The 24109-nt window shown below is 33.3% G+C and overlaps 2 protein-coding genes and 1 pseudogene across 2 annotated transcripts; all 3 read left to right on the forward strand.

Moving 5' to 3' along the window:
* Positions 1-9517: 9517 nt before the first annotated feature.
* On the forward strand, positions 9518-14810 carry LOC143603024 (type I inositol polyphosphate 5-phosphatase 4-like). Its single transcript, XM_077079958.1, has 10 exons — positions 9518-9803; positions 9857-9941; positions 10306-10383; positions 10873-10960; positions 11049-11153; positions 11454-12057; positions 12208-12401; positions 13401-13509; positions 13615-13763; positions 14508-14810. Exons 1-10 carry the CDS (start codon positions 9777-9779, stop codon positions 14734-14736), a joined length of 1668 nt encoding a protein of 555 aa, XP_076936073.1. The 5' UTR covers positions 9518-9776; the 3' UTR covers positions 14737-14810.
* Positions 14811-17485: 2675 nt separating this feature from the next.
* LOC143603026 (non-specific lipid transfer protein GPI-anchored 26-like) lies at positions 17486-18572 on the forward strand. Its single transcript, XM_077079961.1, has 3 exons — positions 17486-18089; positions 18198-18245; positions 18413-18572. The coding sequence occupies exons 1-3, from the start codon at positions 17774-17776 to the stop codon at positions 18535-18537; spliced, it is 489 nt and encodes a 162-aa protein (XP_076936076.1). The 5' UTR covers positions 17486-17773; the 3' UTR covers positions 18538-18572.
* A 2776-nt stretch (positions 18573-21348) lies between these two features.
* LOC143603027 (F-box/kelch-repeat protein SKIP30 pseudogene) lies at positions 21349-24090 on the forward strand (annotated as a pseudogene).
* Positions 24091-24109: the final 19 nt, after the last annotated feature.

A 24109-nucleotide genomic window follows, 5' to 3' on the forward strand; every position in this document is an offset into this window, starting at 1 on the left:
AAATTGGGTAATTAATAATTGTACTCCTTCACAACAGTATGTAGATAATAATCCATTAGAAATAATACAAACAAATGAAGGATCTATCCAAATACAATTTGATAAGAAAGAATTTCTTGTTAGATTCCATTCAGGAAAATGGAATAAAAGTCAGAAGAATTATGCTACTATTGCTAAAGAAATCTTAGCTATAGTCAAATGCGTTTTGAAATTCCAAGACGATTTATATAATCAAAAATTTATTATAAAAACTGATTGTCAAGCTGCTAAATATATGTTTAATAAAGATTTTAAACATGTCTCCAAACAAATGTTTGCAAGATGGCAGTCTAATTTAGCACCATTTGATTTCGACATAATATATAAAAAAGGTACTGATAATAGTTTACCTGATTATTTAACAAGAGAATATCTTAACCCTATTCTACAGGAATAATGGTGTATAAGGGACCCCTGAGAATAATTATTTCATCAATAGATAGAAGAATCAATTTTTATAATCAAATGAGCACAATGCATGCTTTTCATGTCCATAATTTAAACATGGATTTTTCATTATCATCTCATCAAAAACAATTTCTTTTAAATTACGAATGGCAGCAATATAACTGCTACAAGGATCGAATTGAGATTCTAAAGGAAAACAAGAAAATAATTTCTTGTGGATAACTTATATTTTATTTCAGGTATGTATCCTCGTGGAAGAGGAAATTATTTTCATTCCTCTAATAGAGGAAGAGGGAGAGCTAGTCAAAATAATAGCAGAGTAATTGCGCAAATTGGGCAACAAAGGCTAATAGCTGCTAATATCGCAAATATTGCAACCACTTCTAGTAATACTGGAAGTAATGAAAACCAGGATTCTTTATTAGAAGAATTCCTTTCATGGAAAAACTCTAGAAAAGAGGCTAATAAACCCTCATATGTGAATATTACTACAGAAGACCCAGATGATGGAGCATATAATCAGACTCCATACAAGGAGATAATATTGCTCCTAGAATTTAAAGATCTTAAATATAAAGATCAACCATGGATTTTAATCCAAAAATATATGGATACAGAATCATATCCTGCAGGATCTTATAAACCCAGATTATATTATGAGACGATTCTACGATCCACAGAATCTTGTGAGATTACACATTATAATTCGGGTAATACCCAGATTTACAATTTCAGCAAAGTAATAATTAAACAGATAATATCCGTTGAGACATGGGGAACATCTCCTCTTAAAGAGAGAGAAGTTTATCATCCTGAATCTAGGGCACCATTAAAATTTAATTATTGGGATTATATAGAGGCATTTAATAAAGTCTTTTTATAGGAAAATTCAAAGAAGAAGCATTCTTGGTTCTTCAAAATATGTCCACAAGTTTATAACTTGGATATTCCAAATTGGTTTAATAAATGGTGGATGTCATATGGTCCAGCTATAAAAATTCTACCTGAACCTTATAAAGAATTTTTTCAGAAATGGTCTGAAGTTTCTCCAACTCTAATAGAAATGGAGTATAATAATATAAATATTGAAGGAATATCTTCATTGCATTATTTCACTCAGTTTGGAATCCCTTGCATCTGGAAGTGGTCTCCAGAAGTTGGTTATACCCAACAAAATATCCCATGTTTAAGAAGGACTTTTTATACAAAGTTCTGGAAGAAAATGAATAAAATGGATGATCAAGGTAATATGGAAGGCCAAGAAACGATAGACTTAATAAAGTCTACAATTGAAGAATATGAAGAACAAATACGTTTGAAACAACAGAAAGAGGCTCCTAGTTCATTCAGACAAATTGTCAAGAAGATTCAACTATCAAATGATCAATTATCAAAAGATGAAATTATTCAGAAGTACTTAGAAGAAGTCAAGAAGGACCTAATTAAAAACCTTCAACCAGAAAAAAGGTCTGATATGTCTATAACATCTTCAGAAAATAATGAAGCAGCTGAAGATGCTCAAAATGTTTATGAAGATGAAGAGCTTGATGAAGAACTTCTGGAAGCTGAATTAGCATCGTTAAAGGAATCCCTGACAATACAGAAAGACAAGAAAAAGATGGTCCAATAATACTGGATAAAGAAGAATCTACTTTAATAAAGCTGACTACTTTAATAAAGGAGAATCTGCTTTAATAAAGCAGGCTGCTTTACTCAATTATAGCAGACATAATTATGAAGACTTTTGAAAATTTTCAAAAAGCAGAATTATTGTAAATTATTGTAGTTTGTTTGTATACTGAGACTCTCATTATAAAAGGAGCTCAGATTAATTCAGGAAGGCATCACTTCCTTCTCTAGTATCTATAATATCTTAGCTATTGTAAAAATTCTCTCTATTAAATAAAAAGTCTGAAGTTTGTGAAGACAACTTAATCTGCACATAATCCCTTAAAAGGTTAGTATACTTAACTTTTCTTTATTATTATTTAGCTTAATGACAAGCTAAATCCCAAAAGTGTTGAATTAACCCAGATGATATAAGTCATAAACCATGACTCAAAAAAAAAAAAGAGTCATGGATGAAAAATTTTTAGGTTGGTTCTATATTAAAACAGGCATAATATTAATATCGTGGTCGAATTATGGTAGCCCGTTTGTTGCCGTGTTGATTAAAGGCGTTTCTAGGGCGTGGCCTGTACTGACCGCATGTTAATACTATTAGCCAATTGAAATATGGGTAAAGAAACCATAGTACCTAAAGTTTCATACACGATTCTTTACAAGTTACTTTTTACAAGTTACTTTTTATGTATTATAAATGATGGTTTTTATATATATAGGATGCAAAGTTACAAGTTTTTTATATATTGAATATCTGTGTCACACATGATCATGTAATATGTTCATCAAGATAATAGAACCGTATATAATCATTGTGGCTCTACATGCACTAATAGTACCGTTGCACTTTCACAATCTTATCATATAGATGTTACATTATACATCATTACAACTCCCATATGTTTTGTTGGTCACATGCATTTTGAAGCATCAACTTCACTTGTAGGCCTAAACTATGTTTTCCTAAGGTCCTATTGGCTACCCTACCTTTATGTTCTTCTTCAAGGCTTTGTTTGGATAACCTTTTGTTTTTATCAATAGTTTGGGTACTAGAGCATATCCTATAAAATATTTCTAGGTATCGATGGGTAACATCTGACTCATCGTACCAACCAATATTGTTTGTTTTACCTTTTTTATTTATTCCCTCGAGTAAAACTATTTAAGTAGGTCACCGATTATGAAATTCTTCCCATGGAGTTCTCGTCTTGTTCACAATGAGTGCGTCCAAACACGTTGATAGTATTAACTATTAAGGCAGGATATTTTTTTTCATAAAACCAATATTTCTCATGTACAGGGCATGATGTGAGATATGACTAGAGGATGAATTGACGGTATATTATTATGTTGTGGATAAACAACATTCTATTGTTGCCAAATCTGATAGATTCATTGGTAAATTAAACGTTAACAAATCAGTAATGTTGTGATATTTTAGCCTTGTATATTAAACGACTCTTGCTAAAGTTAAATTTTATTAATCACATTACGTGTCCTTGTGCCAGTGCATGTCTTAGTGGTAAGGAGATGAAAATATATTGCGGAATGTGGAGGCTTCTACACGTGATTTACCTCCTTTATGTTGATTTGGGGGCGCCATTATGCACCGTTAAGACCTTCTAAGTATTCTGGTTTTAGCCATTAAAGTGTTTTCTATTTTAAGAACTTACCCTCACAAAAGACAAGAAAGCCATCAACATCCCTTTAAATTTCTAACACTCTTTCTAAATCGTAATCGTTTTATCAAATTGTAATTTTCTAGCTTTAATAATTGAAAATGATATGTCATCTAATAACCCTAAATATACTCGCTAGCCTCAAAAGCATTATTCCAACTATATATCTTATAAAATCTCACTCTTGTGTATTTTATGTTATCTTTTTGGCTTATTATTTATTTAATTGTATTTCTTATAATTTTTGTTTGGGTAATCTTTCTTTTAGTTTACATTTATTTGATAACTGTACCTTATAAAGAAAACTAAAATCATGCATTTTTTATAAAACCTTTATAAAAAACATGACTGGTGTTTAGCGTACGGGTCTAAAGACTTCATCTATAGCACACATGGTCATGAACCAAACAATACAAACAAGGAAAATCGGATCAAAGTACGGGTAAAGAAAATTATAAATGCATAAAAAATATAATTTTTTAGGAATGAATCACATAGAAGGATCAAGAATTTATAATTATGTATAAATGTACTTAATTATTAGGTATAGATATAGATATACAAACGGTTTGATTGGTTTGAGGAGCTATGAACACCCCTAACCATATCATGTTGAATATTGATAATAAACGTATAATAATTGATAGATGTATCTTATATAGAAAACTAAAATCATGCAATTTTTAAAAACCGTTATCAGAAACAAGACTCGTGTTTAGTGTATGGGTCTAAAGACTTCATCTATAACACTCATGGTCATGAACCAAACAATAAAACAAGGAAAATCGGATCAAAGTACGGGTAGAAAAAATATAAATGCAAAAAAATAAGAAATGAATCACATACAAGAATCAAGAATTTATAATTAGGTATAAATTTACTTATTAGGTATAGATACAGATATAGATATAGAGACGGTTTGATTGGTTTCAGGAGCTATGAACACCCCTAACCATATCAAGTAGAATATTGTTAATAAACATTTAATAATGATAATACTCTATGTAAAACAAGTGGTATAGTATAGTTTTAGTTGTATTTCCTTATGCTCTTGGTAGATTGTGTATTAAGAAGGCATGACTCCACCATGTCAGTTGATGTGTTATGACTCAATATTGACTCATGTCAATTAGGCCAATGGCCCTCTAAATATGGACCATCCAACCCCACACCCAACCCCCTTCTCACCTGCACCTATTTATGCCCATTACCATTGTGCACCATTCCAAGTTCTATATTTATTATATCCACCTAAGCTAGGTTATCATAATAGTACATATTTAATTAGTTGAAACTTATTTGCAAGAAATTAGGAGTTACATGTTTTATGTTTTGATACAAGAATGCCTCAACGAAAACCGTTATGGATTTTGATGACTTGTCAAAGCAAAACTCGTGTTTAATACCGACAATAATTCTTTGAAGATGACTAGACATAGCAAATGAAAAATGTCATAAAGGCGCAACGAACGTCTCTTGCCTTATAGAAGGAAAGTCGCAATCAATATTTTAAGAGAGAACAAAGTTTTACCTTTTCTAATGTGTATAACATGTGTCTCCTAAATGTGTTTGCCTTAATATAGTTATAATAGTAGCAAAAAAAGACTTTTCGATCAAGTCAATATAGACTTTTTTTCTCTATTTGTTGTAACACAAAAATTCAACTCATATAACTTTTTTTTAAATGCACCTTTTACAATTTTTTTTACTGTGATTGTAGAGTCAGGCAATCGGTCAGCGGATGCCATTGAATCCCTTGTCTCACTGATGATTACAAATGCATATCAAATATCAAGTATACCGGTATTAGGCCATGTGGCATGCGTTAACGCTCATGACATTAAAGCTGAGTCAGAATCATGAACGGGGCGTGACACCACTCTCTTTGGGCGCTACGAAAGTTAAAGGCTTGATTCATTAAAGTCTTAACGAACGTAAAATAGGGTAATGGGTGAAAGCTTGACGGGGCGTAATGGGTGAAAGTATTTCCGGGAAGGGGGGGGGGGGTGGTTAGGATGAAGCACATTTTTTTTATTGATATCTAAGTTATAAATATAAAAAGATTGAATTGATGATGAGGAAGTTAGAATTATAAATGAAAATAACTATAAGATGAACTAGCTAGTAGTGGATGATGATGAATGTCAATTAAATTGAAGCCAATTGAAAATAACCATAATGTGGCATTTATATTATGGTCAATGTCACTCACATTCAACAAATCATAATATCTTCATAATAAGAATGACATTCATAGCATTCAATGTTGTGACGACCGGACCCAATGTGATGCCAACTCTTTTTTTTTTTAATTTCGATTTTTTCTTATCACACCGCCATTATCTAAACACGATTAAAAATCGATTTTAGTTCATAACTCACTAGATTAGCGACTAATTACGTATTAGAATACATTGCTAGAGAATGACGATACATTCATACAAATTTTGCGTAAAATGATTAAAATTATGATTCATAATATTAATCCAGATTAAAAGTTGTTAATATAATAGATTTATAAAAAATGAACATATAACTTTCAAGTTTTAAACAATGTTATCTATAATTGTAATCATAATAAACTAAGATTATAATAAATCAAGGCATCTTTATGTACCCTATGCTTTATAATACTAGACAAGGTTAAAAGGGGACAAATCACCAACCAACTCAATTGTATGTACCTTTCCCCTAATGACCTTACGATTAAATTTTTAACAATTTTATTGCATGTCATGTTAAAAAGGACCTTGCATGTCATGTTAAAAAAATAGGTACTTTTGATCATCTATCTTTAATCTTTTATATTAATATAAGAGCAGTTAGGCTGCTTGTTGCAGGGCTACAAAAGAGGCGTTAAATCTGATGTGGTGTCCCCTTAAGCGTCGTTAGTCAAGAGGCGTAGGTTAACACAATAACAAGCGTTAAGGAGAGAAAAAGGCGAGGCCACCCCCCAAATGACCAATCACATTTTTTTTTTTGTTTTATTTAATGAATAGTTAACCTACAATGTGCTAGTTAACTGGTCATTACCTACGTGAAAGTGATGTGACGTTTAACTAACTCAAACACAACAATTAGCCTTAAAGTGTCATGTTAATCTACTTATTTATATTTCCATTTGTTCATTAATCATTGGCAAGTTGATTTTAATTGAAAAGAAGTACATTGATAACGCTTTTATCATACATTAGTTTACCCATTATAAGTTCCCTTTCATTATATATTACTTTTCCCATTTTGAACAATGTATAATTTTTATTTAATTATTCCATTATGTGTTACTAGTAATAGCTGTTATGCAAGAAAGCATCTACGCCTATAGTTATGATATTTGTCATTAAGAAAAATTAAATAAAACCCCATGAAGTTGAAGTGAGTAAATGACAAATGGCAAATTTAAAAAGATTTTATTAGTTATTTTTAATTCTTTTTAATCTTAGGACAGCTAAGATAAAATAGAACATGCCTTAAAACAACACAGAATATAGACCAAATAGCTTTTTTTTTTGTAACACTAGTGGAACCTTAGGAAGTAGAGGAGTAGTGGGCTACATGAGAGGGTTTGTTGGAGGATTCCCATTTATTTAGATATCAACTTGAGTTTAAATTATACTATAAAAGATATCCAAGTCATACCATCAATTTTTTTCCCCAAAACATCCATGAGCTTAATCCAAAATTTAGCTTTAGTACCTTTGTTAGCTTGATCAAACAAAAGGATACTCCAACACACACAATTAATAATAATATTTTTAACTATAAAATCATGGTTTCCAGGGTCTTCTCTAAAATTTTGAATGCGCAAGACGAGTACTAAAAGAAAGATCTTTCTATTAAAAATTTTCCTCCCAAAATGACACAATAAAACATATTATTAAGTTATACACAAGTCCATTACTATTGAATTGTTTGATACTTAATTGATGTAATTTGTTCAAACTTTTTGGTTTTTTTGGGCTCTTATTGGTTTCTTATCAGCCAAATTCACTTATAAATGTTTAAAAAATGTATTTTATATTCATAGATCATAGAGTCGACTTATGTTTAGGATTAGAAACCGTAAAGGGATCTTCGTGATCGTGGGCCGACTTCTATCTAGAATTAGAAACACTAAATGCCATAACATGTGACCATACATTATATCAACGTATAATCACAAGACTTAGAATCGCTTGAATGTCTCTTACCTCTCAAGAGCTAAAACCGATCAAATGTATGGTATTAAAATATTTTACAACTTGAAATATCAGGTGTTATATAGATAACATGTCGCATTAACTTCGACTATTTTGAACATATAAGAGATCAATATACACACAAGTCTTTAAACTGACCCAAATATTCTTACATATCAAGATCTCGATCAAACAACTCAAATCCAAGATAATAAATCTTTAAAAACTTGTGTGTTTGGATTATATAAGTTTATATGCAATGTTAGCTAGCTTCTAACTCTTGGAAAAGAAGCATATATGGATTTGTATTGAACACACAAGTTATGATGTTGGTTGGGACCATGCATTGGTTTTGGTTCTTTAAAGACAAAGTTCTTGAAGAAATGGAGAGTGGTAAGCAAGATGCATAAATTTATGCATTCTTTAATTAGAAAGTGATAGATTTAAGGAAATTGCACCTATGAAATCTCCCAAAAACACAAAACTATGTTCAACCAACACTCATTCTTCATGCATGGACTTGATAAAGAAACCAAATCTCTATTAATTGGAGACTTTAAGAAAGGCATGCAACTCAATACCCAATAAAATTCACTAAATGTTGCATATAACAATTCCATGTCCAAATGCATCCATCTCAAAAGCATAATCCTGAAATTGTGAATCTATTTAATCACTTAATATTTTTTTAAAAGAAAGTTATGTGATTTAATATAGAATGTGATCTATGAAGTTTTAAGTTGTAAAAAGTACAATTTAAAGATACATGTGTGTGTGTTAGAATAATGGTTTAAGAAAAAATAAATATGTAGTATGCAAAATAAAATAAAATATACATGTAAATATGTTTTATAGTACATCCCTAATAATTTTTCTTGTGACAGGTGTATATCTATTTATTTAACAAAAAAACACTATTCACCATGTATTATTTAAAAAAAAAACTGTAAAGATGGTTTATGAATATTACACAATATTACACATATATACACAACTACATATTCTAAAAATGAACAAATAACAAAGGTTGAACACAACTGGTTTAGTTTACATGACCCATTCAGGTTCTAAATTGTCACCCGAACCGTTAAACCCAACTTGTAAACCCGCAAACCAAACCGTATAAATTTCAAACCGATAGTTTATACGAGTTCGGTCTTTTACAATAATCTAATTTTTTTAAAACGACGACTTTCTTTATGTGTTTAGGTTACCGCACCCTCCAAATTAGAGTTCCGTTGACTCACTCTAGCCAGACCATGTTGTGTTAACGGGCCCACACTGGCTTTAGGCTTCAGAGTTTGATTTAGTCATTCCCCGGAAAACCATACCGCCAACTGCCACTTGACAGCCGTTGTGCCGCTACAAGAGCAGAACTCTCTGGAATGAATACCCGAATGGGCTCGGAACACTGGTGCTTAATATTTTAAAAGAAAATATACATATGCCATAAAAGAAATTATTATATGACATTCAGTTGAACTTTGCCCTATAGTTTTTAGCATCAGTTTCCCTCTGTTCCCTGTAACCATAACTACTATATGCAACACACAAACACATATAGGCTGCAACACTCAAGAAAGTTCTCTTTGATATAACTCTTTGTTTCCATATTATGTAACAAAAATGCTGAAAAACTGCAACTTTCTTCCCTATATGTAACCTTACATTCAACACACTTTCTGGGCATTCATAAAAATCCAATCTTTTATTCTCTTTCATGTTTCTTTGACTCATTTGGTTTGGTCAAACCAAAAAAGATTCAATTTTTATGAATCTTTCTTGAATCAAATATTGTTTGTTCTGCATTTAAGTTTGTGGGTGCTAATCTTTATGAGGATTTGAAGCAATGAGAGATGAAATCTCCAACAAAAAGGTCTTTTTTTTTTGAAATTTTAAGAGTTTGACTTTATGCTGATCACAATGAAGGTTTCATGGCCTAAAACAATCAAGAAATGGTTCAATGTGAAGAACAAAGCTGAAAATTTTTATGCTGATGATTTTATTTATGGAGGTAATATTTAATAATTTTTTTATTTTTATTTATTTTTGTGTTGTATGATCATAATATATGGGAACATTAGTTGACTTGTTATTCACTTATTTACTTTATTTCAACATCAGTGACAATATGTTATTATTCTGCAAAAAGTGGCATTTGGGAATTTAAAACTGTTCATCTTTGCTCCTCAAAATCTGTTCTTTGTTTTTTCTTTCTTGTTTGCTGTCAAGATCTGTGATTTGATCTGAAATCTGTCAATTCAAACCCTTTTTTGTGTTACAATTAAATACACTGTGGCAAATGACAATAACCATCTATTTTTTTTAATTTTTTAAATTTTTTTTAATTTTTTTAATTTTTGGATTTCCTTTTTCAGGTAGAGATGAAGTATGGAGGAATAAGTTTTCTGAAAAAGAGGCGTGTTTTATCAAGAAAAGCAGAAAAACAAGAACTGGTACAGTTTCAGACTATTTTATGCATTTATTACTTTTGGACCACTCTTCAAGTTAAATTTTTTATTTTATTTTTTATTATTTTTTTTATAAATTCTACATGATTTTATAGATAAGAAGATTGATGCAAAGTGGAAGCATGAAAAACTGAAAAAGAGATACATGTTTCATAATTTAAAGATTTTTTTTTCTAGTATACAATGTGTTATTTTCGACTTATTTACTTTTAACGATGTATCTGAACGCATGGTTCACGTTAAGGTTTTCTTTTCATATTCGTAAAATAGGTAAAATAGATTAGAGTAAACGCCCAAGTGAAATAGGTTAATATCAATGAAAGGTGTCACGAAACCTATATGCAAAGTTATAATAGAAATAGTATGATACTTATATGAACATGCATAATTTAGTATAATTCCTATATTATTTTCTATTGCAACTTATCTTTTATTTCTGATTTTTATGCCTAAACCGATAACGAAAATGAACAGAACGATCAAGTAGAAGAAGCGCAAATTATCCTAAGACGAACAAGATTGATCCCGATCATGCGCAAGTTCGAGATGTTGATAACTATAGGTTTGTGAAAACTTTTCTATTGATTTCAAGACTATTTATAAGTTATGGTTCTATTTATTTATTATTTTTATTTAAAAAAATGAAATAGGGTCTTTGTAGCTACTTGGAATGTGGCTGGAAAATCTCCGACAAATGGCTTAAATCTTGAAGAGTGGTTACATAATTCACCTTGTGCTCACATTTATGTTCTTGGGTGAGTTATAAAAAAAATAATTTTGAGTCTTGTAACGGGTCGAATGAGAGAGGAAGACGTACATTTGTATCGTCACAAAAAAAATTATTTAAAAGACAGTGTTAGGATCAAATACAAATAGTTTTAAGTAAACATACAAATAACTAGAGTACTTATTATTATTGTATTTCAAAATAATAATAACAATAATAATAATAATAATAATTACTTTATTTATTTGTACATAACTGACTTTATTATTGTTTTATAATTTTATCTAGTGGTATAAACTAGTTGAATCATTTATTATTTATTAATTAGGTTCCAAGAAATCGTCCCATTAAACGCGGGAAACGTACTCGGAACCGAAGACAACGGCCCCGCCAAAAAATGGCTAGCGCTCATCCGAAAAACACTCAACACTCTACCCGAAACCACCAACGGTCTCCACACCCCGCCACCAATACCCAACCCACCAGTCGAGTCTGATTCGGATTTCGAAGAAACATTAACCCAATACCCGCCTTCTCTCCTCCACCGCCGATCCTTTCACTCCCAAAGTCAAAGCATGAGGTTGACCGACAATGACGTGGTAATCCCTCATTCAAGACTCGACCGTAGATTCAGTGTAAGTGACCGGGCCATGTTTGGGGGCCGACCCAGTATTGGGTCTTCAGATGAAGATAATGGGTCAGATGAAGATAACGGGCCTTGTTTGGGACCTGACCCGTTATCTTATTGTGGATCTTTTTTAGTGGAGGAGAGAGATAAGGTGGTGGAAAATTGTAAATATTGTTTGGTTGCGAGTAAGCAAATGGTGGGGATATATTTAACAATATGGGTCAAGAGCGATATTAGAGACGATGTTCGTAATTTGAAGGTGTCGTGTGTGGGGAGAGGATTGATGGGTTATCTTGGAAACAAGGTACAATGTCAGATATGTCCAAACACCTTGTGTCCTATTAATATAGTACACGTTTTTAATAATCTCTACATTTTAAGTTGTTCGCTCATGTTTTGTTTATATGAAATCTTTACTATTTGAGCTAATATTTGTATTATTAAAATATTTCAGGGTTCAATATCAATAAGTATGTCATTGCACCAAACAAGTTTTTGCTTCATATGTAGTCACTTAACATCAGGACAAAAGGATGGAGATGAGCTCAGAAGAAACTGTGATGTGATGGAAATCATGAGAAAAACTCGGTTTCCTCGTGATCAAGAAACCGGAGACGAGAACTCTCCTCAAACGATTCTTGACCACGAGTAAGATACTAAGATCATGTGTTATATATTTACTAGATGTCGCAAATGGACAAGTTGGATAACAGGTCAAAACAAGTTCGGGTCAAGTCAGAAAGATAGAAACACCTTTTGTCATTACAAGCATTATATTATTTTAATATATTTGTTTTTTTTTGTTTTATAAATTTGACACGTTTGAGATTAAACATAACCTGAATTGACCTGTTTGTGACTAAATGGATCAAAAATTGAAACCCGAGAGTTGTACAAGTTGGCCTTTTGGCCCAAACCGGTTCGGGTTGGGTCAAAGAAAATCAAAACAGTTTGAAACTGAGTTTTAACTAGAGGTGTACAAAAAAAACCGGTTTGGGACCGGTTTTAGGCAAACTGAACCGAACCGGTTTGGGTTTAAAACAGTTTCACCCAAACCGGTTCCCAAACCTACCCAAACCGTCAGTTTCAAGACTGGTTCCCCTTAAGATCTACCAAACTGGTTTTAAAACCGAACCAGTTTGAGGAAAACCGGTTAAACCGGTTTATAAACCGGACCGAACCGACGTGACAAGGCCGTCCTATCCTGCTTCTAAACCGGTTTGAGTCAAACCGGTTTTGACCGACTGTTGACCAAACCGGTTCGGTTTGGGTTTAAAACCGGTTTTGTACACCTCTAGTTTTAACTAGTTAGGCTCGGGTTCAAACCAGTTTTAAGGTATAGGGTTACAAACCGGTTCGGGTTGGGTCAAACAAAGTCAACCCCGGGGTTTTGTGAAACTGGTTCGGGGTTTAACCTGGTTTATCGGGTTTGACCGGTTAGAGCCTCGGTTTTAACCGGTTCAGTTCGAGTTTGACCGGTTTCAAACCGCAATGTGTAGGGTTCTAAATCGTTTACAATCACTTGGGTCGGTTCGGGCTGGGTCCCCTCAAACCGGTTTCAAAATCGGGTTCAAAACCAATCTAGCTATTATTAATAGTTTTCAAACTAGACTTCCCAACACTAAAACTTTACTTTTGAATGACTAGTCGAATAATATGGCTCGGTGACTTAAATTACCGAATCGCCCTTTCATATCGGTCGGCCAAGGCCTTGGTTGAGCTGCGAAACTGGAGGGCATTGTTGGAAAAAGACCAGGCAAGTCCCAAAATCTTATAAATATCAATAAATTTTATACTTTCCAATCTTTTATTTCTAAAGTTATAAAACATATAAAATGCATGATCTTTTATATATTAACAGCTTCGAATAGAGCGTAGGCGGGGGCGCGTATTCCTAGGATGGAATGAAGGGTGCATATATTTCCCTCCAACTTATAAATATTCAAAAAATTCAGATCGATACGCGGGATATGATACGCGTCCTAAAGAAAAACGAAGAACTCCTGCATGGTAAGTATACGCGGTGGCAAAATGGATAGGTCGGGTTGGATATGGGTCAAAATGGGTCAGGTTGAACCAAAAAATAAAAATCCTCAATATTTCACTTTCTATAAACATTTAGTGTTTAAAATCTGGTTACTTAAAATATATTATTTTAATAAAGTTATTAAAAGGACTTTATGTATCAATATACAATTTAAGAGAATTTTGACTCATTTGACATGTTTTAACTTGGTAAACCTAAGGGTGTGCATGAAACCAAAATAACATACCCGTAACTGAACTAATCAAAATCAACCCAAAACCGATGGTTTGGTTTCTTTATGTTTTTATTTTCCAGAAACCGAATTTACAGTTCTACTTTGCATGCACCTAAAGCCGAAAAAGCTAAATCGAACCTTAAAAAAATGAAAAAAGAAAAAGAACCCTACATTTTTTAATTGAATTTATAGAGTATAGTTTTATTTTAAAATGTTAAATAAATTATTAAAAGGCTACTAAATGGTGTAGCCTAAAAAGTTTAGGTCCAAATGTTTAATAATCAATTAATTATTAATTGATTAAAAAAAATTATGGTCAAGGCTTCATACACAAATTAATTATTTTTGGGCTTTTTTTCAGCCCAAAAGATTCAAGCTTAAATGGCAAAACCAAAACGGTTTTAAACGTTTGAGCCCAAAATCAACCCAAGCCGAACTGACCGGTTCATTCTCCGTGTTCTCAAATTTTTGATGCGTTTTATTATTTTTGTAGGTGCGATCGTATCTTGTGGTATGGTAACGGGCTGCATCAAATGTCATATGTTCGAGGGGAGTCTAGATTTTCAGATCATAGGCCCGTTTACAGCATGTTTTTAGCAGAAGTCGAATCCATACACCGTACAAGATTCAAGAGAAACATTAGTTATTCGTCTAGGATTGAGGTGGAAGAACTGTTACCATATTCATATTCATGTAGATATAAAGGTCTTAGTTTTAACTGACAAGCGACCTCGCGTCCTTGCTAGTTTGTTCAGTGAGCGGGCCCACCACGTGCACATTCTTCCAGCATTCCAACTAAAGGTCAACCCTTTTGACTTTTTTCGGTGTCACGTTTTTTTTTTTTAATTTTTTTAAGGTGTGTTTGGGATTTCTTATTTAACCTGCTTATATGCTTATTGCGTTAAAAAGCAATAAGCAGATGAACAGTTTTTAGGCAAACCCCCCCCCCCCCAATTCATTTAAAATTTTGATTTAACGTGTTATGTTTCTTGATTATACAGGACTTTTGAACTTCATTTATCATTGGGCAATTGTTTGAAAATAACAAGAAAGACGTCGCTAATCGGGTAATTATGCTGGATTTGTACGCTTAAATCAAACCCGCAAGCACCCCATTACGACCCGTAAAATAAAAACTTGAAATAAGTTGCTGATGAATTTTTTCTTGGTGGGATTTTGAAGAAAAATGCCATCTTTACATGAAGGCATTAGTTGATATGATTCTTTCTTAATTCTTGTTTAATAAAAGACTAGGGTATACAATTTTGTGGACTAATGTTACATGTCAATTAAAACATATGTTACTGTGTATATACTTTCCTTAAAAACTTATTTGATTGGATTGAATTTAATATTTTTGCTATTCAATTATTAGTTATGAAAAAATAACATACTCAAGTTTTCGTTAAAACATCTATCGCCTTGTTATGCTCGGGTAGCATATAATAAGATACTTAAGTTAATTAAGATAAAACCCTTCATCACATAAATATATATTCATCAACACTGGTTGCTAATTTGCGATAGAATTGGTAATTTGATATTTTCTTTTATTAATTTAATTATTATTAATGTGCTTTATTATTAACTAAATATTTTTAATGTAATTTTTAAGGATATAGGATTTTAATACTGAGGAAATGAAGAAGCTTGATAACATATAATTACATGTCAATGCAGTACTATTACATATTTTTAAATAAAGACGTGTGAAAAATACAATATTGTGAATATATAATTACAAGAAATAATCAAATAAATGAAAAACAAATGTGAATATAAAAGCTTCCTTCACGTTAGATTAATATGTATGTATTCGTACTCGAATCTTGACCATGCTCGGGTGTCTAACAATTATCTACCAAAACGTCTAGCTGCAAACATTAAACAATACAAATGTCAAATGCAAGAATGATACATTTTAAAAACATGTAAGATATTATACTATCATGATCAAGAAAATATCTAAACTTATGCAAAAAGTACAAAGAAGATTCTACAAAATCTAACAATTTTTCATAGTTTTACGAAAAGAAAATCCTCAAAATGTCCATTAGAGACTCATTTTCCTTAAAAAAAATATTTTTTTATTTTTTATTATATTGAACAAAATCGCCATGACTCACAAAAATTTGGCCGGGAATCACAAAATTTGGTTGTGACCAAAAATTTCGCCACTCACATAAATTTGTTTGAGACTCACAAACATATCGCCAGTCCTAACATTAAATTTACTCGAAACTTACAAAGAATCTGGCCAAATCACATTGAAATTTGTTCGGAACTTATAAAAAATATCATCGGTCCTCACCAAATTCGATATGTAGATATGTAATAACAAATTGTGGTAAGATTTTTAAGAAACTGGTTGGTTCAACCAAATTTTTACAATGTGGCACCGTGTAATTAGTAGGAAGCACCGTTGACTGACATGTGCAAAGTGCAAACACACTTCACTTTGTGAGGTCAAATAAATATATATTTGTGTTGTTCTAAAAATAACTTTAAATAAATGACGAACCAATTTTTCCTTTCGTGTGAAAGTCTTTCTCACACTTCAATGTGCAAAAGGAACTAGCATTGCCTTCATCTACACATTTCTTTTCACAATCGGCAAAGTCTTCCGGTTCGGGAGCGTTGTCTCGTGCTTCATTGTCGGTGGCACGTGCTACAACCAACATGACCATGAGCGCTAGTAGCGCCGCGGAAACTTTTTTAGACGCCATTACGCTAACTAATGGTTTATTAATTGTCTTGATATGATGTGATTCAATGTGATGGTTTGGGTTAGCATTTATAGAACTGTTTGTTTGAATGTTGTGGTTGTCCTAAAATCATGTATGATTTAAGGTTTTGTTTGTAGAATCCGACACACATGAATGGATGGCCACCTTAATTTTAACTTGGGATTGGTTTAGTGGTTCCTAAAAATGTAAAATTACTAAAATATAGAATATAGATGATTAGGCTATATTTTACAGATTTAATGAAAAATGACCAAAACACCCATTTAACCTATTAATGTTAATAAAATACGCATTTGATCAACCAATTCTCGTAATGTCCACCTTAGAACTCGTCGACCCAATTACTTTTAAATCATTACTTAACTGAAATTTTTAACCAACCATATTCTCTCGCCCGTCATTATAACCAATGGGTCACTAGTTTTTCTTCTGTTTAACCATCAGAGCCGGCAAGATTATGTAGGCATCTGACTAGATTATTTTGGCGCCCAACAAAATTTTTAGGCCCATGACAAGACCATTTTGACTTCCAACGAATTTTTTTTGTTTCTAACAAGATTTTTGGACAAGTGGTAAAATCTAGTTCGTTAAAAATTTCATACAGTAATATGCTTAAAAAGTTATCAAATTGACGAATTTTTAATGAACATTTTGAGACTTGACTGGTCAAATATATGTTTTATCGTTATTTTATCAATATTAACCGGTTAAATGAACGTTATCCCTCTCTTAAATCCAGGTAAACAAAATGGTGGCGATTTTTTGTGATAAACAAATATTATCTATTTGCAGTTAGCCTACTTTTGTTAATTAACTATAGGTTTTTAATTTAGATCAAATATCCAAAACAATAAAATACTTATGAACTTCGAATATTAATTAATGTAAATAAACAAAAGTAGGCCACCAATATCCACATAAACATATATTATTACATGTTCCATATTCCAAATGTATCATATAAATATACTTCCTAAACTCTTTTGCTAAATATATACATCACTAATTAAAAATGACTTCAAACCAATTTGAGTTATTTGGTCTAGCCATGATCATGCTATGTGGTCTAGCCATGGCTCAACAGGAATGCACCACGGCAATAGTGAGCTTGAGCCCGTGTCTTGGGTACGTGTCTGGAAACTCATCAACTCCGTCAACTTCTTGTTGCTCACAACTAGCCAGCGTGGTTCAATCACAGCCGAGGTGCCTTTGTGTGTTCACCGGAGATGGTAATGGTGCACCCACGGGTTTGAACATTAATCAAACTTTGGCACTCGCGTTACCTGGTGCTTGTAATATCCAAACTCCCCCGGTTAGCCGATGTAATGGTATGTCAAGACCATTTAGTTACTTTCATTTGTGTAATGGTTTGTAATGTTGAGATTTTTAAATTTTTATTGTGTCGTAAGTCGTAACTTGAACTATTTTATTATCAGAGGGCGCTAATGGACCCACGGGCTCTACCCCAGCAGATTCGCCTTCGGGTAAATGATTCAATAAACCATATACTACGAATCTTTTTATATCTGTCATACTATTCATATTTTTAAAATGCCTCCGAATCCAAAAAAAAGGCAATCATTTATTATCCATTTTCGCAAATAAAAACAATCTCTAGCTCCGTTTTTTATGGTTTCTACATATATTGCAGGAAGCGGGTCGAAGACTAAACCAAGTACGGGCGCATCTGGTGCAACCATCCAAAACCTACCATTTTATGCCACTTGTGTTTTGATCTTCATAGCAACAATATATTTGTCTCACCATGTTGCTTAACTTATATCTTTAAGTATGTTATCTATAGTTACTACTTTGTCTAGGGTGTGGTGTGGTGTGTTGTGCGTGTATCTATCATTATTAAAATTTGTGACGTATTGTATTGTGTTGTATATGTTTTATATTGATTTGTGTAAGAAAACTTTTACATATCTTGTAAATTGTGTAACTCCAATACTATCACTACGTAGACTCGCATATATACTTTAGTGTTATAATCATGTTATACCAGCGTAAAAGATTAGTGACGGCTCCATGATTTTTTTTTCTTATGAGTTCACACAATTAAACGTTAGAAATTTAAGGCCTTTTGGGTCGGAAAAATTTCACATAAAAGAGTCCATTTAACTATTAGGGTCCATGCTATAGTTATTAACACAATCTAAAATATTAGGCCCAAATGTTTATGTTTCCCAAAATCTTGTCACAAATAAGTTCACGATTATTATTTTGTGTTCTACAAATAACATGTTACAATTTTCCATTATTATCTAATCCTCTATTAGGTCTAACAGATTAATACAAACAAAACGTGGACTTTTATAATTCAATAGGAGTCGTATCACGTGTGTTGTGAATTCGCGAAGTCACATGCGTTTATCTGGATTGGAGAAAATGATGTTTTTAGTTAGATTATATAGATAGAACTGAAGAAAGAGACGTGAGTGCTCTAATGCTTTGAATAGTGAATACTCAATCTTTAAAATTTTTATGTTTTGAAGATGAAGATAGAGTTGGAAATTCAAATTTATTTTTTAGAAAGACAACAATCTTCAGTGTGAGTAGGTGATTGTAGGTCGGTTTGCGGCCAACCACCTTATGGAACCCCTATAGAGTTTCTTCCGAAGGGCATAACCCCTGGTTTTCGGGTCCTCCTTCGTCCTCGGAGGAACCTTCATCCCTGATGCCACGTGACACTAGTTAACGCCAAAAGAGTCGTAACCCTCTGGCGTAACGCAAGCAGGATAAAACCCCCGTATGGCTCGGATTCAAACTGACGACCTCCTGAAATAAGCCTGACTCTTATCTAAATTGCCTTATATACAGTATTAGTTAAGCATATATAATACCAATGCTCTAAGTAAGAATAGAAATTGAAGGTTGTGACAATTTTAATAATACGAAACCCTAATATATAAACAATATGTTATTGTTAAGAACTTCAAACGTTTGGGCGATGATTAAGCGAAATGCACAATAACTATTAGGGTCTTGACTTTTATCAATTATCATAAATGTCTTCTTTGTCACAAATCAATTAACCAACAAATCAAATAACATAGCTTGACTTGAACATATCTAATTTAACAAATATAACATCATTTGCATTATTTTAAAGTTGTTTTAGTCTTTTAGCTAAGTCAAACTATAAAATTAAATATACTAACACCAGTAAAATAAGAAAATTTAAGCCCACCGCTCGTATTGTATTTATGATCGTATCGTATATGAAGACATAGAAAGAACACTTGAAATATCCTTCAAGACAGGCATGCTCAGATGGATGACGTGAGAGGATATAGAGTGTCGCTGATAAAAAGCAAGGCACAAAAGGCCGACCAGATGTTCAATGTCGCTATTCAACATGAAGACGCTTGTGAGGTGTGACCAGCGTGTAGAAATCCCCAGACGCTAGTCATGCGGTAGGTAACGACTAACGATTAATCGGGATTAACAGAGATTAGTCGGGGATTAATGATTTTGGACAAATGGGGATTAATCGGTGACAAGTCGGTGGGGGCAACGACTAGCGATTAATCAGTGATTAATTGGCGTCTAGTCAAGACTTTTACAACATTGGTTATGAGTTATGAGTTATGAGTTATGACACTTGTCTCCATCCTATTATGAGCGGTCTAAATATCAACCGATTAACACATTATTTATTATTGACAAAAGCCAAGACCATGCGTAGTCATAACTTTCTACACTTAGGCGTTTTGTGACACGTGGCGTTCTAGTCAGCATTGGAGAGTTTTGTAAAAAGTGGTATAATGATAAAAAAATTCATAACTTTCATACAATCATTACCACTTAATTCCTTATCTCTCACAAACTAGCGTTATTTACATAACTCCCCAACCTAAAACTTGACCAAAACTTAGGAGAGGGCGGTGGGTGACGTTTTGGGGAGAGTTATGGAGCCCAAAACGCTCCACTACATATTAGAGGTGGGCAAACAAACTGGTTAACCGAACCGACCCGAAAATCAAACCGAAACCGAACCGGTTGTAACCAATTATCTAGAAATCGGTTTGGAACCGTTTGAAACCGTAGGTTCGGAACCAGCTTGTAATTTTATTCACCAAAACCGATTAAACGAATCGAAACGGACAAAAACCGGTCAAAACCCGAACCAAAACCGATTGTGACATGGAAAGAAACTGGTTTCAACCCGAACCGAAACCAATCATAAACCGGTTTTGACTTTTGTTGACCAAACTGAACCGATCTTAACCTAAACCGGTTTGTATGTAAGAAAACCATAGCCATCATATTATTCTCATAACTACTACTACGACTACTTCCAATTGAAGGCATCGAATATAAATCCAAATACACTCGAATAATAATAATCACAAGAACATCTTTATGGAATATCCTTTTGGAACTTTCATGTCAATATTAATAATAACAATATTATTATTATTACTATTATTATTTATTTATTAATAAATAATAACACAATTCACACGCAATCTCTTTGTCCTTAAAACAACACAACATATGAACATAACATGTTGGAATCCAATCCACTGCACTTCGTCTTTCCGTACCTCTTACCCTTTCTCTCTTCATCTATATTATTATTATTATTATTATTATTATATATTTATTTATAATTATAAATATTATATATATATAAATAAATAAATCAAAACCAAAACCAAACCGACAAAATTAAATTCACCATCGTCTTCACACCCACCACCACCACTTCATCATCAAATCTCTAAAGGTAATTATTGTGTTTGTTGTTTTTTGTTTAATCAAAACAAATATATATAAGATTAAGGAAATATATATATTTATATAGATTGTGCATTGTTGGAGATAATAATTTGTTAGTTTGTGATTATTGTGAGAGTTGTTATTGATCTAATTGTTTGATTAAGATGATTTAGAATTGTTATTAATTTAGATCTCTCATATTGGTATTGTTTGATGAATTGAAACTAGTTATCTGCTTGTTGTGTGTTTGGAAATAGTTAGGGGTGTGTGTGGTTCGGTTTGGGTTAAAATCGAATCAAAAACTGAAACTTCGGGTTTTGAATTTTTGAAAATTGTTCAGTTTCGGTTTTCCGGTTCGGGTTTGGGCTAAAATCAAACCGAAAATCGAAACTTTGGGTTTTAAATCTTTGTAAACCTTTCGGTTTTGGTTTTTCGGTTCAGTTTGGGTTGGTTTGGGCTAAAGACCGAACCAAAAAACTGTAACTTCGGTTTTTGAATTTTTGAAAACGTTCGGTTTCAATTTTTTCAGTTTTGTCATTTGAGCTTTGAACATTTTGGACCAAAAAGTATATGCCCCAAATTAATGAATTTCGGCCTAAATCATTCGGTTTGGTTAGGGTTCAGTTTGGGTTGGTTTGGGCTAAAACTGAAACTTCGGTTTTTAAATTTTTGAAAACGTTCAGTTTCAGTTTGGGTTTGTTTTGGGCTAGGACCGAACCAAAAACTGTAACTTCGGTTTTTGAAAATGTTCGGTTTGGTTTTTTCAGTTTTGTATCATTTGAGCTTGAACATTTTGGACCAAAAAGTATATGCCCAAAAATAATGAATTTCGGCCTGAATAATTCGGTCTTCGGTTTGTGTTCAGTTTGGTTTGGTTTTGGGCTAAAACCGAACCAAAATTCAAAACTTCGGTTTTTGACATTTTGATAACCATTTGGTTTTAATTTGGGTTCGGTTTTTTCCGGTATTGCCATTTGAGCCTGAAAATTTTTGAAGAAAAAAGAAAATTGGCCAAAATAATGAATTTGGCGTAAATCATTTTGTTGATTAATAACCAGTTAAATATATACATTTGTACAAAAATATTACGAGTTACATATTGATTATATTCTTACAAATTACTTCAAATAAAAAGTAAAAAAATGAAAATCCATAAATTTAGTTTGGTTTGGTTTTGTTTTTCGGCTTTTATTAGTTATTTCATGCAAACCAGAACCGAACTGTAAGTTTGGTTTTTACAAAAACATATAACCAAACCGTAGGTTTTGTTTCAGTTTGGTCTTTTTAGTTTTTTTCGGTTTCATGCACACCACTGGATGCAATATAATAAGTAGATAACCAATTTTGAGGGTGTTTCGGATTGCTTACCGACACGTATTATGTGATTGTTTTGCATAAACCGCTTAATAAGATCATGTTCATTTTCTTTCATTTTAAGGTTTCATTATGTCGGAATTAAAGGGTGTTTTCGTCTTTTTGGTTCTTAACAGGTTGCTGTACTTTGTATAATTATGGTTCTCATTGAAGGTCTTCCCGATGCTGTTGCGGTCCGATGTCTCGCACGGGTCCCGTTTTACCTTTTCCCGAAACTAGAAATAGTTTCCCGTTCTTGGCGGGAAGCGCTTCACAGCACGGAGCTATATAAAGCCCGTGAAGAAGTTAAAGCCCGTGAAAACCTTTTGTGCGTATGCGCGTTCGACCCGGAAAACGTGTGGGCAGATTTACGACCCGACCCGAGACCTTTGGATCACTCTCCCGATCCTTCCTTCGAAAGTTAGAAATTTGGCTCATTTCGGTGTCGTGTCGACCGCGGGTAAATTGTTTGTTCTTGGTGGCGGTAGTGACGCGGTTGACCCGTTGACTGGAGACCAAGACGGGAGCTTTGCAACAAACGAGGTGTGGGCGTATGACCCGTTTACCCGACAGTGGGCCCAACGGGCCGCCATGATCGTCCCGCAGACCATGCTCGCGTGTTGTGTGTTAAACGGGAAGATACTAGTCGCAGGCGGGTTTACAACTTGTCGGAAATCGATATCGAAAGTGGAAGTTTACGACCCGGAGAAAGACGTTTGGGTTTCGATTCCCGATCTTTACCACACGCATAACTCGGGGTGTACTGGTTTGGTAATCGGTGGCGAGGTGCACGTGGTGCACAAAGGTTTGACCACGGTTCAGGTGTTGACCAAAGACGGGTGGCGGGTTTATGAGCATTCGTGGGTTCAAGGCCCGATGACGGTGGTTAACGGGTCATTATACGTGATGAGTCACGGGCTTATTTACAAACAGGATAAGGATTCGAGGAAAGTGGTGATTTCGGCCTCGGAATTCAAGAGGCGAATCAGGTTTGCTATGATGGGTTTTCGGGATGATATTTATGTGATAGGAGGCGTGATCGGGCCCGAAGGATGGAACTGGGATATTAAAAAGATGTCGGATGTTGATGTTTTGGCACTCGGGAATGAGAGACCCGTTTGGCAGAAAGCGGCCTCGATGACCCGGTGTCAGGGGACGATTCTCGGGTGTGCCGAGCTGAGAATTTAGGTGTTTTCGAGTTTCGGGTTTATGTTTTTTTATCGGTTTGTTTGTTGTCAGATAGTGTTGTTTTAAGGTTTTGAGACTA

This window comes from Bidens hawaiensis, unplaced genomic scaffold, assembly GCF_021521415.1.
Source record: "Bidens hawaiensis isolate Kalapana, Puna unplaced genomic scaffold, B.hawaiensis_p1.1 tig00060339_1, whole genome shotgun sequence".
NCBI lineage: Eukaryota > Viridiplantae > Streptophyta > Magnoliopsida > Asterales > Asteraceae > Bidens > Bidens hawaiensis.

Bases quoted from the DNA above. Each gene is read 5' to 3' on its own strand.
- LOC143603024 (XM_077079958.1), top strand. From the start codon at position 9,777: ATGAGAGATGAAATCTCCAACAAAAAG. The intron at 9,942-10,305 runs GTAATATTTAAT...TTCCTTTTTCAG, and splicing joins TGATGATTTTATTTATGGAG to GTAGAGATGAAGTATGGAGG. The intron at 13,510-13,614 runs GCAAGTCCCAAA...ATATATTAACAG, and splicing joins CATTGTTGGAAAAAGACCAG to CTTCGAATAGAGCGTAGGCG.
- LOC143603026 (XM_077079961.1), top strand. From the start codon at position 17,774: ATGACTTCAAACCAATTTGAGTTATTTGGTCTAGCCATGATCATGCTA. The intron at 18,090-18,197 runs GTATGTCAAGAC...TTTTATTATCAG, and splicing joins CCCGGTTAGCCGATGTAATG to AGGGCGCTAATGGACCCACG. The intron at 18,246-18,412 runs GTAAATGATTCA...CATATATTGCAG, and splicing joins CCCAGCAGATTCGCCTTCGG to GAAGCGGGTCGAAGACTAAA.